The sequence below is a fragment of the Mus musculus genome, chromosome 11, assembly GCF_000001635.26.
Source record: "Mus musculus strain C57BL/6J chromosome 11, GRCm38.p6 C57BL/6J".
Taxonomy (NCBI): Eukaryota; Metazoa; Chordata; class Mammalia; order Rodentia; family Muridae; genus Mus; species Mus musculus.
This window is the reverse complement of record NC_000077.6, coordinates 69442488-69459354: the sequence shown is the minus strand read 5'-3', so window position 1 is coordinate 69459354 and position 16867 is coordinate 69442488. Positions and strand designations below refer to the sequence as shown.

The 16867-nt window shown below is 49.9% G+C and overlaps 1 protein-coding gene across 15 annotated transcripts in view; it reads left to right on the top strand.

Moving 5' to 3' along the window:
- Dnah2 (dynein, axonemal, heavy chain 2) overlaps positions 1-16867 on the top strand; it is a 128302-nt gene that overhangs the window by 89754 nt on the left and 21681 nt on the right. For all 15 annotated transcript variants that reach the window (XR_003949463.1, XM_011249074.3, NM_001081330.1 and 12 more), the window contains 19 exons: positions 55-207; positions 398-489; positions 797-995; positions 1145-1369; positions 1910-2014; positions 3376-3564; positions 4942-5027; positions 5163-5293; positions 5430-5579; positions 6027-6194; positions 6377-6537; positions 6809-6948; positions 8001-8133; positions 8217-8356; positions 10753-10963; positions 11125-11241; positions 11418-11559; positions 12611-12780; positions 12960-13076. Coding sequence is in view for 14 of the 15 variants with exons in the window: in XM_011249074.3 (XP_011247376.1) it covers positions 55-207; positions 398-489; positions 797-995; positions 1145-1369; positions 1910-2014; positions 3376-3564; positions 4942-5027; positions 5163-5293; positions 5430-5579; positions 6027-6194; positions 6377-6537; positions 6809-6948; positions 8001-8133; positions 8217-8356; positions 10753-10963; positions 11125-11241; positions 11418-11559; positions 12611-12780; positions 12960-13076 (2829 nt within the window). In the remaining variant the exon portion in view is untranslated. The remainder of the gene's footprint in view (positions 1-54; positions 208-397; positions 490-796; positions 996-1144; positions 1370-1909; positions 2015-3375; positions 3565-4941; positions 5028-5162; positions 5294-5429; positions 5580-6026; positions 6195-6376; positions 6538-6808; positions 6949-8000; positions 8134-8216; positions 8357-10752; positions 10964-11124; positions 11242-11417; positions 11560-12610; positions 12781-12959; positions 13077-16867) is intronic.

Sequence of the window (16867 nt, the reverse complement as noted above, 5' to 3'; positions counted from 1 at the left end):
TCTAAGGCCAATTCGCCACTCTGAACTGCTGAACCTCTTCTCTTCTCCACCCAGGTGAACCCAGCCGATGCCGAGAACTACTCCTTTATGGTGGAGATGACCTTTGTGTTCAGCATGATCTGGTCTGTGTGTGCCTCTGTGGACGAGGACGGACGCAAGAAGATTGACAGCTACCTTCGAGAAATCGAGGGCTCCTTTCCCAATAAGGTCAGGGCCCTTCCAGCCAGCTGCCCTGTATGTCTTGTCAGGACCTACAGGGCACCCCTCTGGCCCTCAGACTCCGCCTGACCTAGCGCCTTGGTGCCACCCTCATTGCCCGTCAGTCTGTGAGACTCAGCTCCAACTGGGAAGAGCTGGAGGGACGTCTGGTGACCCAACTTGTGTACTTGTCTCTTAGGACACAGTGTATGAATACTACGTGAACCCCAAGATGCGGACTTGGACGTCATTTGAGGAGAAGCTCCCCAAGAGCTGGCGTTATCCTCCCAAGTGAGAGCAGGGTCCAGGGTGCGAGCAGGGCTTGGTGGCAGATGTGGTGGGGCCAGAAGCCAGGGTGAGCTAAAGAGGAGAAAGCCAATTCCAGGAAGAGATGACCAGGTTTAGGAAGTTGGATCTAGGGGACTCGGGACAGGGTCTTCAAGGAGAATGCCACGCTCCCAAGACCCAGAAGGCTAATGGGTTGGTGACTAGACCTTGGTAACACCAGAGGAAGATAAATACTAAGAGGAAGAAGGAAGTGAGAGCTGAACTGGGGCAGGCCAATGGTCCTTGAGACGTGGTTTCTCTCTTTCTCCAGCGCCCCTTTCTATAAGATCATGGTACCTACTGTTGATACTGTGCGGTATAACTACTTAGTGAGCACCCTGGTGGCCAACCAGAATCCTGTCTTACTGGTGGGTCCTGTGGGAACTGGAAAGACCTCCATAGCCCAGAGTGTTCTCCAGTCCTTGCCCTCCAGCCAGTGGTCAGTGCTCGTCGTCAACATGTCCGCACAGGTACGTGAGGGGAGGGGCTCAGACCACCAATTAGCTCCCTGCCATCTTCTCTCACCTGGAACTCAAGTGCTCAGCTTGCCCCTTATTTCTCGGGGGGGGGGGGGGGGAGGGGGGAGGGGCCTCACATCGATTGTGTGCTTTCCCACCAGACCACGTCAAACAATGTGCAGAGCATCATTGAGAGCAGAGTAGAGAAGCGGACCAAGGGTGTGTATGTGCCATTCGGGGGCAAAAGCATGATTACTTTTATGGATGACCTAAACATGCCTGCCAAGGACATGTTTGGGTCCCAGCCGCCCCTGGAGCTGATTCGCCTCTGGATTGACTACGGCTTCTGGTACGATCGTGTGAAGCAGAGCATCAAGCACATCCGAGTAAGCATCCTGAGAGAGACGAGCTGTGGTTCCCACCTGTGGCTGGGCCCCTGGGCCACGCCCTCTCATCGTCCCAAGTTCCTCCCTACACAAGAGTGCTCTGCTCCTTTCTGAGGACCCATCTATCTGGCTCCCAAGTTACTGACCCCATCCTTAACTCTCCTCACTGAGCCCGTCTGTACCACAGCCCATGCTTCTCTCTTCCATCCTCACTCTCCTCCTATGGGATTAAGAACATCTTACTGCTTGCCCCGCCCTTGCCCCCCTTTTCTCTCCAGAGTTGTTTTCCTATATAGTCCTGTTACTTGCAATGTATGCTATGTAGATCAGGCTGGTCTCTTGAACTCACAGAAATCCTCCTGTCCCTGCCTCCCAAGTTCAGGGATTTAAGGCATGCACTACTGCGGCCTGCCAGCATGCACCCCCAGCATTTGCACATGGAAACATTCAGAGGCCTCTGGCCTAGCTATCATGAAGCCTCATTACCCCATCTCTCACTGTCCCACCTGTCTCTCTCCCTTCTTTGTCTTTGCTCTCCAGGACATGTTCCTGATGGCTGCCATGGGCCCTCCTGGGGGTGGACGGACTGTTATCTCCCCAAGGCTGCAGAGTCGCTTCAACATTATCAACATGACCTTCCCCACGGTGAGGCCATGGGGGTTGGGGAAGGGCTTGTACTGGGCAAAACCATTCCAGTCCCTTAGAATGAGGGACTGATGGGACTGATCAAGCAAGGGGGCCGAGCCTCCAGCAGAGTTGCATACAGGGAGCTGTGATACATGGCAGTGGGACCCTTGGCATCTGAGCCAGGACAGCTGCAGGGTTTGTAAGCCTGCCCTGCTGGCTCTGGAATGTGGAGCCTGCCGTCTCCATGGCCACATAGAGAATGCCTGGGGCTGAAACAAACTCAGGGAGGTGGACCTTACAGAGTTGACAGCCAAACCAGCGCCAGGGGTAGGGGCAGATGAATACAAATGTAAGGGGACTCAAAATAAGCCAATAAAACGCTGTCAGGAGAAATATTCTTTTTTTGTTGTTTTGTTTTGTTTTTAGTTCTTGAGACAGGATCTCACTAAATGTAGTCCAGAATGGCTTTTAACCCTCTCTAGCTCAGCTTCCCAAACGGCAAGTCTGCAGGTGTGTGTCACTAGCGTGAGTGTCACTAGTGTGGGCATCACTACTCACATGGCCCTGTCTGTCCTGGAACTCACTCTGTAGGCCAGGCTGGCCTCAGATTCATAGAGATAGACCTGCCTCTGCCTCCCAAGTGCGGGGACTGAAGGCGTGTGCCACTACGCCCAGCTTACACTTGACTCTTAATTAAATATTTTCTTTAGGTTAAAATTAATGGGCAGCAGGTAAAGGCACGGCCCGCAGGCCCCGCCCCCGTGGCTGGAGGAGAAAGGCTTCTTCCCCAGATTGGTCCTGTGAGCTCCACACGTGCTGTGCACACACATGGCCATGCACATAGAAATAAAATTAACTTTAAAAAATAAAATGAGCCAGGTGTGGTGGCACACGCCTTTAATCCCAGCACTGGGGAGGCAGAGGCAGGCAGATTTCTGAGTTCGAGGCCAGCCTGGTCTACAAAGTGAGTTCCAGGACAGCCAGGGCTACACGGAGAAACCCTGTCTCGGAAAAGAAAGGAAGGAAGGAAGGAAGGAAGGAAGGAAGAATAAAATGAATGTAAAAAGTTCTTGATGAACAAGATGCCCAAATGTTACATATAGTGGTCAGTACCGTGCCTTACAGAGCCATAGTGAAGCCCGAGACAAGTGAAAGCACCAGCGTTACCGGCCCATCTTTAGTTAGGATGTTTGTGTTTATTGCAGATAGGCTGCATAACTTTTTCATTTTTAAGGATTATATAATAGCATGATGTCTCCTAACTAGTGGTTTATTTATTTACTTACTGCCTCTTCACTTGTGCTCCTGAGGGGAGCTCTGCATTTGCCTCACACTGGTCCTGGCCCTGGCTACCCTTTGAGTTTGAGGCCTCTCTCTAGGAATCCCAGATCATCCGCATATTTGGCACCATGATCAACCAGAAGCTCCAGGACTTTGAAGAAGAGGTGAAGCCCATTGGGAATGTGGTAACAGAGGCCACCCTGGACGTTTACAATACGGTGGTACAGCGCTTCCTGCCCACCCCGGCGAAGATCCATTACCTCTTCAACCTCCGGGACATCTCCAAGGTAAGCGTTGGCCTGAGCCCCTGCTTTGACTGGCTCATCCTCCTCAGCATTTCCTTCTTAAAGTAAGCCTTAGGCGCTCCATGGCAGGGCTAGAGAAACGGCTCAGCGGTTAACAGCACTGGCTACACTTACGCTGGACCTGGGTTCTGCTGCCAGTGCCTATGTGCAACTCACACCTGTATCTAACTCCACTTCTTCCACTGCACACATGTAATACACAGACATACATGTAAGACTCATACTTATAAAATAAAAAGAGATCTTTTAAAAAAGAAGAAGAGTGGCTGGAGAGCTGGCTCAGTGGTTAAGAGCATTTGTTCCCAGGGTTTAATTCCCAGGACCTGCGGGGAGGCTCACCACTTCCTCAGGCACCAGGCATGAATGCGGTGCACAGACATACCTGCAGGCAAAACATTCCTATGAATAAAATAGATCTAAAAAATAAGAAGGAGGAAGAAGAGGAAAAGGATGAAGGAGGAGGAGGAGAAGGAGGAGGAGGAGAAGAGGGGGAGGAGGAAGAGGAAGAGGAGGAGGAATTCCATAGCAGGGGGCTGAGGAGATGTGGGGGGTCAGCTATCCATTGCTTTCTGGTCTTCTGTTTGTTTGCAGTTTTTGTTGTTGTTTGTTTTTGTTTGTGTTTGAGACAGAATCTCGCTTTGTAGCTCTGACTGTCCTGAAACTCTCCATGTAGACCAGGCTAGCCCCAAACACACAGCATAGTGATACACTTGCTCCTGCTCCTGGGTGCTGGGATTGATGCGTGTACCACCACGCTTGGGTGCTTCTGCTCTGTAGAGGCCTGAATTTGCTCTCCTGCACCCATACTGAGGGACTCATAACCTCTGGGAACTTCAGCTTTTGGGAATTCAATGCCTTTTCTGGCCCTTGTTGGCATCTGCACATATGTCACCCCCCCAACACACACACACACACAGAGACACACACACACACGTTCATATGTACACATAACACACACACACACACAAACATATGTTCATAATACACATAACATACACACACACATAATCTTTTTAATCTTTAAGGAAATAGGATTCACCGGGCAGTGGTGGTGCACGCCTTTAATCCTAGCACTTGGGAGGCAGAGGCAGGCGGATTTCTGAGTTCAAGGCTAGCCTGGTCTACAGAGTGAGTTCCAGGACAGCCAGGGCTACACAGAGAAACCCTGTCTCGAAAAACAAAACACAAAAACAAAACAAAACAAAACAAAACAAAACAAAAAAAGAAAATAGGGTTCCACAGCAAAGCACATGCCTAAAGTCAGTCTGCTGAAATGCCACACATTCTGCTCTTGCCTTCGGATCTTCTGCAAAGAAACTCTTTCCTCCCTCTACTTCAATGACTGCTTCAACTTTCCAGGTCTTCCAGGGCATGCTTAGAGCCAACAAGGACTTTCATGATACCAAAGCCAGCATCACAAGACTCTGGATTCATGAGTGTTTCAGGTGACATGTCTGGGTGTCCTGGCCAGACTGTCCCCCCCCCCCCCCCCCAGCCCCAGCCTTGTCCCAACTCCAGCCTTCACCTCTGGCTTGACTTCACTTCCCAGACTGAGATCCATTCCAACTATTTCCCAACAGAGTCTTCTCTGACAGACTGGTCGATACAGCAGACATGGAAGCCTTTATGGGCATCTTAAGTGACAAACTCGGTACCTTCTTTGACCTCACGTTTCATCATCTCTGTCCCAACAAACGCCCTCCCATCTTTGGTGAGCCAGGAGCTGGGGCATATTTGGGCCTTAGGGAGTTGGGGTTAGAAGGTCAGGGCATGGGGCTAATGGCCCTAAGGGACCTCTGGGGAGGACCAAGCATTGGGGATGCTGATGTCCTTCTCCTGTGGCCCAGGGGACTTCCTGAAGGAGCCCAAGGTCTATGAAGACCTGGTAGACCTGACAGTATTGAAGACAGCCATGGAGACGGCCCTGAATGAGTACAATCTGTCTCCTTCGGTTGTGCCAATGCAGCTGGTGCTCTTCCGAGAGGCCATTGAACACAGTGAGCGCTCGCTGCCTCCTGCCCTTCTATTTTCCAACCTTGGTTTCCCCTCGAAGGCCACTCCCAAATCAAGTTCTAGACATCGTTTTCCTTTCAGGTCCGACCAGTGTGGCTTATTTATTTATTCATTTGGTTTTGAGACAGGGTCTTGCTGTGTAGCCCTAGCCAGCAAGCATATCGCCGGTTAAAGCAAACCGGTCTTAAACTTGTGACCCTCTGCCTTTCCCTGAGATTACAGGCCTACAGCACCACACCTATCCACAAGAGTGTTAAATGGGCAAGGTGTAGGTTAAGTGCTGAGTTGCCATCAGAGCCTTAGGCACCACCCTCTCCACTCTTACTTCTTGACTTCTCTAATTCAGCCTCAGAGGTTTTGATCCCTAGCCCGGGGCCTAGAAATTGCTTGGATTTATAAACCCAGTGCGTTACCCTCACCCCGCTCCCCAGTCACTCGGATCGTGCGTGTGATCGGACAGCCCCGAGGCAACATGTTGCTGGTGGGGATCGGGGGCAGCGGGAGGCAGAGTCTGGCCCGCTTGGCGTCTTCCATCTGCGATTATAACACGTTCCAGATCGAGGTCACCAAGCACTACCGCAAACAGGAGTTCCGAGACGGTAAGGCTGGGTTCCTGACCATGCGCAGAGGTTTCAGGATGAAAGATAAGCTGCTTGAGTTACTGGCCCTGGCCTTTGTGTTCTGGGAGTGCTTATGGCTGTGGGAGGGTCCTCCAACTGAGAGGCTCAGGATGGGGAGTCGCAAGTAAGTCTTTTCCTTCGCCCTTCACTTGTTTGGCCAGATATCAAGCGCTTGTATCGACAGGCAGGGGTAGAACTCCAGACCACGTCTTTCCTTTTCGTGGACACCCAGATAGCTGACGAATCCTTCCTGGAAGACATCAACAACATCCTTAGCTCGGGCGAAGTCCCCAATCTCTACAAGTCTGACGAATTTGAAGAGGTGAAGTTCCTTCAGTTCTGAGTTGGTTCTTTGGTTTTCCTAGCTAACCACCAGCACCCCACAGATTCCACATCTGTTTCTGTAGCATCCCCAGCCTCCCAGATCAGTCCCTGTGGGCTGAAGCCTGTTTCTCATCAGTCATCCCCTGAGAGGCCTCACTGGGCGGGCGGGGTTGCTTTAACTCCCACTCCAGTCTGCCAGCCTAACCTGCTTTCCCGCTGAGACTGTGGTGAGAACTTCAGTCCTCTGATACAGTGTGGTTTCTGAACAGATCCAGAACCATATCATAGACCAGGCCCGGGCAGAACAGATACCAGAATCCTCGGACAGCCTCTTTGCATACCTCATCGAGCGCGTGCGGAACAACCTGCACATTGTGCTCTGTCTAAGTCCCGTGGGAGACCCCTTCAGGTGATGCTTCCTCGGTTGGCCGGCTCCCCACAGGCTCCCGCCTCGGCTTTTGGCTTTCTGTGTTCTTTGGAAGTTAGTGCGTCCCATGTGACTTCCTCCACAGTTTAGGGGCGTTACCCACATTGTTCTGGAACAGCCTTTTCATCCTCCCAGACTCAAAGTCTTTTCCCAGTAAAGAACAACTCCCCTCCCCCAGCTTCCAGAAACGACCTTCCTGCTTTCCATCTGTCTCTGATGGCCTTTGATGGCCTTGTGCATGAACGGTGCGGTGTTTGTCCTTTTGTGACGCACTTCCTTCACTCTATGATGTCCTTGAGGTTCATCTATATTGTAGCATATGACAAGTTTCCTTTTCTCTTTTTAATAAGATGAATAGAATTAACAGTATGTGTACACCAAAAAAAAAAAAATTTTTTTTAACCCATTCTCAGTATGACTAGATATTTCAGGACCACGGAAACCTGAAGGAAGAGGCCTAGTGTGGCAGTACACACCTATGACCTCAGGACATAGGCGGGCAAAGCGAGAGGACTGGTGCAAATCTGAGACCAGTCCCGGCTACATAGCAAGCATGAGAGTAGCCAGGGTGACTGCATATAGTATCTGCATATGTGATGCCCTGTCTTAATGGGACGTGGGCAGAGCAGATGGAGAGGCAACGTGGGTTGCCGTTTTGCTTATGTTTTTATTTATGGTGTCTAGTATATTTTACTTAGCACAGTCAGGTGCCGTGTAGGGCATTCTTCTTGGGTCACCTTACCAAATTCCTAACAACCTTAGCATAGACTGTCAATCTCCTGCTAGAGATGAGGAAGCTGGGGTTTGAGAGTGTTAGATTCTCCTGGCTCAAGATCAACATCTAGAAAAATGTGGATCTGAGACCATTTCTCAATGTTATGCAGAGCTATCTATCTCTGAGGAGGTAAATCTGGAGGGAGGAGCCGATAGGAAGAGGACAGGGCCTTTGGGTCACCGCAAAGCGGATGGGGCATGTGTTGCTAGAAAGCTAAGGGCATTGTGAGTAGACTTAACTCTCCTTGACTTCCTCCTAGGAATTGGATTCGCCAGTACCCAGCCTTAGTAAACTGTACAACCATCAACTGGTTCTCAGAGTGGCCCCGAGAGGCCTTGCTAGAGGTGGCTGAGAAGTACATTATAGGAGTGGACTTGGGGACACAGGAGAATGTGAGCCTTTCCTCTGACACAGCCACACTCCCCCTCATTGCTGCTCCATACCCTGACCTCCCATTCTGTATTATTGGCTTCAGATCCACAGGAAAGTGGCCCAAATCTTTGTCACCATGCACTGGTCAGTGGCTCAGTATTCCCAGAAGATGCTGTTGGAACTGCGGAGATACAACTATGTCACACCCACAAACTACCTGGAGCTCGTGTCTGGATATAAAAAGTACGAAAGCCAAGAGACCCGGAGGGCTGGGGTGTTGGTGTCTTTCGAAGATGCTGATTGGTAAAGTGATGGCCTGGAAAATATCCAGGATCTGGCTCAGGGGACAGGCTGGAGGTTGTGGGCACTGTGGGGGGTGGAGGGGCACCGAGGGTCTTAGTTATTCCCAGAAGTGAATTAGAAGAGGAACTCACTCCTGTTGAGAAGGCCTTTCCCAGAGTCCCTCCCTGGTCTTGTCTGTCCCCCAAGCTATAACACCGCCTATACCCTGTCTGTCCGTATGTCCTGGACATGTCCTGTAGTTCTCAGACCACCGTTTACATGGAGTTTATTATAACCTTTGTAATCCTCTACTCTCTCCCTCTAATGTCCCTTCGACTGGCCATTCCTGTGAAATGGGTAGGTGAGATGACACATGCCTATAGACTCCCCACACTAGGAAAGCTGACATGGGAGGATTATGAATTCAAGGACAGCCTGGCTACATATCACGACCCTATCTCAAAAATGCACAAGGGCTGGGAATGGTGGCTCATGCCCTTGTTCTCAGCTCTCAGAAGACAGAGGCATGGAGATCCCTGAGAGTCCAAGGCCAGTCTGGTCTACAAAGTGAGTTCTAGGCCAGACATCGCTACATGGTGAGACCCTGTCTCAAAATCAGTCAGTCAGTCAGTCAATCAATCAATCAATCAATCAAATTAAAACCACACAAGCAAACAGGGCTAGCCTTAGCACACACAGCATGCTAGCCTTGTGTTCCTACCACAGCATAAACCTCACAGTGGTGGCCTATGGTGTAATCTCAGCACTGGGAAGGCAGAAGCAGGAGGATCACAAGTTCAAGGCCCACAGGGGATTCTAGTTCAGCACCAGCTAAGGCCAGTTTAGACTATATGAAACCTTAACCTCAAAGCAAAATACGGCCAAAACAAAACAAAACAGTATAGGCAAGCAAAGCAGATAAAAAAAAAACCCAGAAAATTTGAAGTGTGATTTTCTACTTTCATATCTAACCCAGTATTTCAGTTTGAACACCAAATGTGTGGGCAGATTTCCCCCCCAAACAAAGCAGTTCCCCCCCAAAATGACCGTGTGTCCTAGAATTTAGCTTAATCCTACCTGTGTACTAGGAGCTGGATTCAGATTCTACGGGTTAAGGTTTCAGTCCCAGTTCTGACTCGGGGACCAAAGCCCAGGCGGTTTTTCCTGTGTATCCGTCCGCTCCTCGGCTTTGCCGAGCTGTGGCTTAGCCGAGCTGTGGCTTAGCCGAGATGTGGCTTAGCCCAGCTGTGGCACACACTATCCCTGGCTATGGCTTAGCCAAGCTATGGCGCACACTGCCCCTGGCTATGGCTTAGCCGAGCTATGGCGCACACTGCCCCTGGCTATGGCACACATTGCCCCTGGCTAATGATGAAGGATGCTTTCTCTTACTTGACTTCTCCTGAGACAATGTTTCGCATATATAGCCCAGCATGGCTTTGAACTCACTATGTAGCTGATGCCAGCCTCAAATCCATAGCAATCCTTTTGCCTTGGCCTCGGTAGTGCTGGGGTCACACGCACGATCCCCTACATCTACCAGGATTGGGTATTTTAATCAATTTTTGGAGGAAAAAGCAATTTGAGCCAGGCAGTGGTGTCACACACCTTTAATCCCAGCACTCTGGAGGCAGAGACAGGCAGATCTGAGTTCAAGGCCAGCATGGTCTACAGATGGATTTCAAAAACAACCAGGGCTACACAGAGAAACCCTGCCTCTAAATAAACACATAAATCAATAATCAATTTGTAAGAATGATAATCAACATCAATTCTTATCATGTGCTAAGCACTATTTTAGAGTAATATACCAGCCCTGTCTTCCTGGACATACCAATATTCTGTTCTTTTCTATTTGCCAAACATTTTGATAAACCCTTTAGTCCAGGAAATGCCCATACCTTTCTTTTAAAGGAAAAAAAAAATCCATATTTCTAGATTCTTTTAAACAACAGAAATGTAACAAGCCTGTGGCTCCATTAATTCCTCTATGGAGAGAGGCAAAAGGGGGGCTCACTTGCCCTCTTGGGTGGGTTCATGTTTTCTGAACCATTATGGTCCAGCCACCTGCTGCACCTGTGGGCGGTGAAAGGGCCCCAGGTAGAGGAAGCGGTGAGTCAAAATGCTATTTAGCAAGCTGATTTCAAGCATGGTATAGAGAATAAATCAGAGTAATGAGACCTGTGAGGAATTTGTTGGAAAAAGACCTGACCAGCCTATGTATCTGTATGAGAGGGCAGGAGGTGAGCACAGAAAGAGAGAGAGGAGCCGAGATGTTGGAGAAAGGAAGATTCTGTAGGACACCTCCTACCTCGGAGTCTCTCCCTACATACAACTTACTGAAAGCTCCTCTGCAGGCTTCTGGGAGAAAAGCGGCAGGAGCTGCTGGACCAAGCCAATAAGCTTCGAACTGGATTGTTTAAGATTGACGAAACTAGGGAGAAAGTCGAAGTGATGTCCTTGGAGCTGGAGGACGCCAAGAAAAAAGTGGCAGAGTTCCAGAAGCAGTGCGAAGAATACCTGGTCATCATTGTGCAGCAGAAGCGGGAAGCAGATGAGCAGCAGAAGGTCCTGCGCCACCCCATGGCCCGCTCCTCCGCGCCCCCCCCCCCCCAAAGAGCCTTCCTGCCCAGCATCCTTGGTTTCCCTGTCTTCCTTCTCACCAGCCCTATGGCTCCCACCTCTGCTCAGGACACAGACGGAACTCTTTCTCTTCTTTCCGTCTCTAGGCCGTCACTGCCAATAGTGAGAAGATCGCTATTGAGGAGGTCAAGTGCCAGGCGCTGGCCGACAATGCCCAGAAGGATCTAGAGGAAGCATTGCCCGCCCTTGAAGAAGCCATGCGGGTACCAGAGGCTGGCACTAGATGGTGCCAGGAATGGGGATGGGACCAGCCTTCTTTGACCCCGGGAGTCTCTGGGGAAGTTGGGGGTGGGGGGGAGAAGGTGACACCTCAGTTGGGCCGTGTCCAGGAAGGACTCATCTTGCCTTCTGAGTTCTCTGAGTCAGTCCCTTTGCTCAGGCCCTAGAGTCTCTGAACAAGAAGGACATAGGTGAGATCAAGTCCTACGGACGACCCCCTGCGCAGGTGGAAATTGTAATGCAGGCAGTCATGATTCTTCGAGGCAATGAGCCCACGTGGGCAGAAGCAAAGCGACAGTTAGGTAAGCCGAGGGCATTGTGAGAAAAGACTTCCACTTGTCCGGTGTTTATTGATCAAATGTAGGGCATCAGACCTTCAGGGAAGTGCTGCAGAGGCCCTGGGGAGCACAGGGCTTAGGAGGGAGCGAAGACCTAAATATGCATTAGAATTCTTTAGGAGGACAGAGCAGTAGCCAGCTCCTCACACCACAATCAAAAGAACATTGATCTGAAGCCATTAGAATGCATGGCAAGAGCCAGAATGCCTTCGTCCCCCATGGGGACAAGAGCAGAAAATGAGAAATGACTCTTCTCTCTGTCTCGGTTTCTCTGTGGCTGGCTCTGTCTCGCTCCCTTGCTCTTTCTCTCTCTGTGTGTACACACAGGTACGCGCATTGTAGGGGGTGAGCCTGTATGTGTATGCGTGCTTGCATGTGTGTGTGTATGTGTGTGTGTGTGTGTATGCATGCATGTGTTGTGTGAGACAGGGAATTTGACTGAGATCTGGGGTTCACTGATCACCTAGGGTGATTGACCAGAGCACTCCCGAGATTCTCCTATCTGTCTCCCCCAATGCTGGGATTCTAGGTGCTTGGGACCGTGCCTGGCTTTTTATTTAAGTGTTTGAGATTGAACTCATGTCTTGATGCTTGTGCTGTAAGCACTTTATAGGCTGAGCCATCTCGCAAGCCTCTGGACTCTATCTTTATTTTGTGACTTTGTCTGCTTTGGGTTCCCACAGCAGAATGTAGTATTCCCCCACCCCCCACCCCCGCACCCTCTCCCACCCCCCCAAAGGCAGTTTTGGCCCCTAGAAAGTTTTGGCACATAGAAAGAATGCTATGGTGGGTGATGTAACTGATTTTGTTAAGGGACTAGGAGACCAGGCTGGGGAGACTGAGGAGGCCTTGGGGGCTGAGAGGACACCAGAGGAAGGAGCAAGATTATAAGGGGTCAAATGTCTTGGCCTTGGGAACTGAGAAGCGATGAGGAGCTGTGGTAAAGCTGAACGAGGAGACCACGATCCTCCTCGATCCATCCGGCTGTTTGGCTGAGGCCTCAAAATGTCCTCAGGGGAGCAGAACTTCATCAAGTCATTGATCAACTTTGATAAAGACAACATCTCAGATAAGGTATTGAAGAAGATCGGGGCCTACTGCGCCCAGCCCGACTTCCAGCCTGATATCATTGGCAGAGTCTCCCTGGCTGCTAAGTCCCTCTGCATGTGGGTGCGGGCCATGGAGGTAGGTGATGGTAGAAGTGAGTGGGAAGGGAGAGGGTGGTCCTGGGGAAGCTGGTGTGTGTGTGTGTGTGTGTGTGTGTGTGTGTGTGTGTGTGTGTGTATGTTGGCGGGTGAGTGGGCTGGCGGGTGAGTGGGTTGGTGGTTGATGGGAGTAACCAATGCCTGTCTGTCTTTCCACAGTTGTACGGGCGTCTGTATCGAGTGGTAGAGCCTAAGCGGATCCGAATGAACGCCGCCATGGCCCAGCTTCAGGAGAAGCAAGCAGCCCTAGCTGAAGCCCAGGAAAAGCTGCGAGAGGTAAGCCTCACCCTGGTCTTTCTGCGGCCATTCCTCTCTGTCTCAGACTCTTTATTCCCATGTTCCTCCACCTAATCCCATGCAGTAGGACTCTGCTGCCCTACAGTGTTGTACTGTCTCTCCCCTGCTCCATGTCCTGTTTAGATCTGTGTGAAGCTTGGGCGATTGCACAGGGTGGGAGAGGCTCCCAGGGCTCTGTCGTCTTTGTGGGCCCAGGAGCCCTTCCAGAGATTGACAGAGTGGGTTACCTCTGTCACAGCCTTTGTAAATACGTTGTGGGATCTTGACTAACTGCGCGTGGGCTTTGAGTAAATCTACAACAGTGGGAGGGATCAATAGTGTCAGGATGGCAACTACTGGTCTGGAACAGCAGGATGGTGTCTGTGCCGCGGTCAGGTTAGGGCTTTCCAGGAGCTCGAGGTGGGGGTTAGTTACTATGTGCAGGGTAGACAAGCCAGGCAACTTCCTACAAGATATGTGCACAGTCGACTCTTAAATCATAAAGAACAGTCAAGTGCTACTATCAAAAGAATTCAGAATTCTGTCATTTGATTTTTTTTTTAAAATCATATGTTTAATAGATAATACAACACATGTGGCGGTACTCGCCTTTAATCCCAGCACTTAGAAGAAAAGACAGGCAGAGCTCCATGAGTTGGAGGTCAGCCTGGTCTATATAATGAGTTCTAGGACAGCCATGGAGGGAGGGGGGGGGGAGAGAGAGAGAGAGAGAGAGAGAGAGAGAGAGAGAGGAGAGAAGAGGAGAGATCAACCCTGTCTCAAACAATAACAGCAACAACAAAATCCCTAAATAATATACTCACATTGAAATTAGTTAGTTTGAAATTCAAAAGGTACAAAAGAATACACAAGAAAAAGCCTTTCCCCACAAGAAAACGGCCCACGGAATCAACCAACCAGGGCTCATGGGGCTCACAGAGACCGTCAGGGAACCTGTGTGAGTCTGACCTAGGTCCTCTGCATATGTTATGGTTGTGTGGCTTGGTGTTCTTATGGGACTCCTAACAGTGGGAGTGGAGGAGTCTCTGACTCTTTTGCCTGCTTTTAGAACCCTTTCCTCCCTCTGGATCACCCCATTCAGCCTTGATTTGAGAGTATATGCCATATATGGTTGGTATTCTCAGGATGCCTGCCTTTTTCTGAAGGGAAACTGAGGTGGAGTGGATCTGGAGTATAGGAGAGGTTGGGGGACAGGGACTGAGTGGAAAGGGGGGAGGGGGAACTGTAGTTGGGATGTAATATACGAGAGTAGAATAAATTCTTTGTGTTTTCAAGACAGGGTTCCTCTGTGTAGCCCTGACTGTCCTGGAACTCACTCTGTAGACCAGGCTGGCCTCTAACTCAAACTCAGAAATCTGCCTGCCTCAGCCTCCCAAGTGCTGGGCTTAAAGGTGTGTGCCAACACTGCCCAGCAAGAATAAATTTTAAAAAGCTTCTTTCCCACCTTCTGCTCTGTAGCACCCAACTTCTCTCCATGAATGTGCAGCCAATTTTCACAAAATCTTGTCCACCCATCTAAAACTGATCTATGTTCATATCAGTGCACATGCAGGGGCGCGCGCGCGCACGCACACACACACACGCGCACACACACAAGCATACACACACAAATGCACAAACATACATACATATTTTTACATACTTGTGATGGTTTGAATGAGAATAGTCCCATTGGTTCATATATTTGAATACTTAGCAAGAAGTGGAACTCTTTGAAAGGATTAAAAGGATCAAAAAGTGTGGTCTTGTTGGAGGAAGTATGTCCTTGGCTGTAAACTTTGAGGTTTTAAAAGCCCATGCCAGAGCAGAAGGCAGTAGTGGCACACACCTTCAATCTCAGCCCTTGGGTGGCAGAGGCAGGCAAATCTCTGAATTCAAAGTCTACATGGTGAGTTCCGGGCAGCTGGGACTATACAGAGAAACCCAGTCTCGATTTAAAACAAACAAACAAACAAACAAACAAAACAAAACAAAACAAAACAAAACCCATGCCAGGCCATTCTCTGTCACTCTCTTGCTCTCTCTCCTCTCACTTGCTAGCTCTCTATTACCCATGGATCAACCACTGCTCCAGTGCTATACCTGTCTGCTTATCACCATGGTGACCATAGAGTAACCCTCTAAAGGAGAAAGAGTAAGCCCCCAGTTAAATACTTTTTCTATAAATTGCCTTAGTCATATGTTTCTTCACAGAAATAGAACAGTAAGACAGCACAGCAGTGTGTGCGCTCGCAAACACACACACACACACACACACACACACACACACATATTTATATTACGCATACTGTCTGGTGTCTTCTTTGCTTACCTGTAGGATAGTTGCCAATAGAGCTGGGCTAGGCACCATGTTTGTGACTCGATGATAGCCTACCCCAGCCCTTAGCTGATCTCTGTCTCTTCCTATCATGGTCATTTTTACTGTCCGGAAATATAGCTTGCCCTCTAGGCCTCTTCCGGTTCTGCCTGTGCAGAGAAGCCATCCAGGCTCCTAGGCATCTGTCTGTGCACATCCCTCCATCCCTCCATCCTGTTGGCATAACCCCTTCCTAGCTCTCACAAGCCTTCTTCTCCCTCACTGTCTCTTTTCCCGGAGGTCGGAGGTCAGAGGTCAGAGCCGCAGGTGAGGCAACCCTCTTGGAAAGGCTACTTACCCAGATGAGTCACATCCTGGGACAAGCCATTAAGTTGTTCCTTTGATTTTAAACAATGGAACCTCTGGAGTTCCGTTGCTGCCAATGATTCATTCCTTAGATAAACAGAGTTCACTCTGTTAGGACTCTTAGTGGATGAGCCACACGTGCTCAACAGCAACAGCTTGGTAAGAGGAAGCAGGAGAGCTGTGTGCTGTGTGTGTGTGTGTGTGTGTGTGTGTGTGTGTGTGTGTGTGTGTGTGTGTGTTGGGGGAGGCTATCATCTGATCCTAGATATTCAAGCCTAGCCAGAACAACATGGTGAGGGCCCTGTCTCCAAAAACAAACAAACAAAAAAAGTAAATGGGGGTGGGGTGGGAGGGCACCAACATTTTTCCCTCGCTGCTGATAAAGGTTCTGAAACTTAAGAGTCAAATGAATCTCTTTTTTTTTAAATTACTTTTTAAAAACTTTTAATTGATTCTTTGTACATTTCACATCAGGCACCCCAATCCCACTCGTTTCCCCAGCCTTCTATATCCACCCTTTGCCCTTGCCACCTCCCTCACAAAAGAAAAAGGAAAGAAAAATCTCATTGTGAAAGCTGTAGTGTATCACAGTGTGTCATACAGTGTTCCCTTTTGCCCATACTTCTTCACTTGTAAACGTTCATTACAGCAACGGGTTGGTCTAGTTTGAAGCCTCTGGCTTCTGCTACACTCCTCTCACTACAGTGTTGTTGCCCTGTATCATAGAGACTCTGCAGATCTACAGCCCCTTCATACCCTCCAGCAGTTCACAGATGGAGTAGATGCTGGGGTGAGCCAGCACAGAGCCCTGGATCTGGGCCTGGCTGGTAGCTGAGTGTGGGTCAGTCTGCCAGCTCTCCTGAGCCCAAACCACCAAGGCCAGCTCTCCAAAACTTCCCCGGCTAGCTCACCCAATGTGGGGTCTGACAAGAAGCAAAGCCTGCTAGCCCACTCCCATGCTAGGAGGACCATCTTTAGTGTGGCGCCCAGGTCAGGCACACGGCCTGCTCTCCTGAGTGAGCTGCTGAGGGGGCAGGGCCAGCTCTCCCGCTCTCCCACTCTTCTGACCGAATCCATCGCACAGCATGAAGAAGAGACAGCTCTCCTG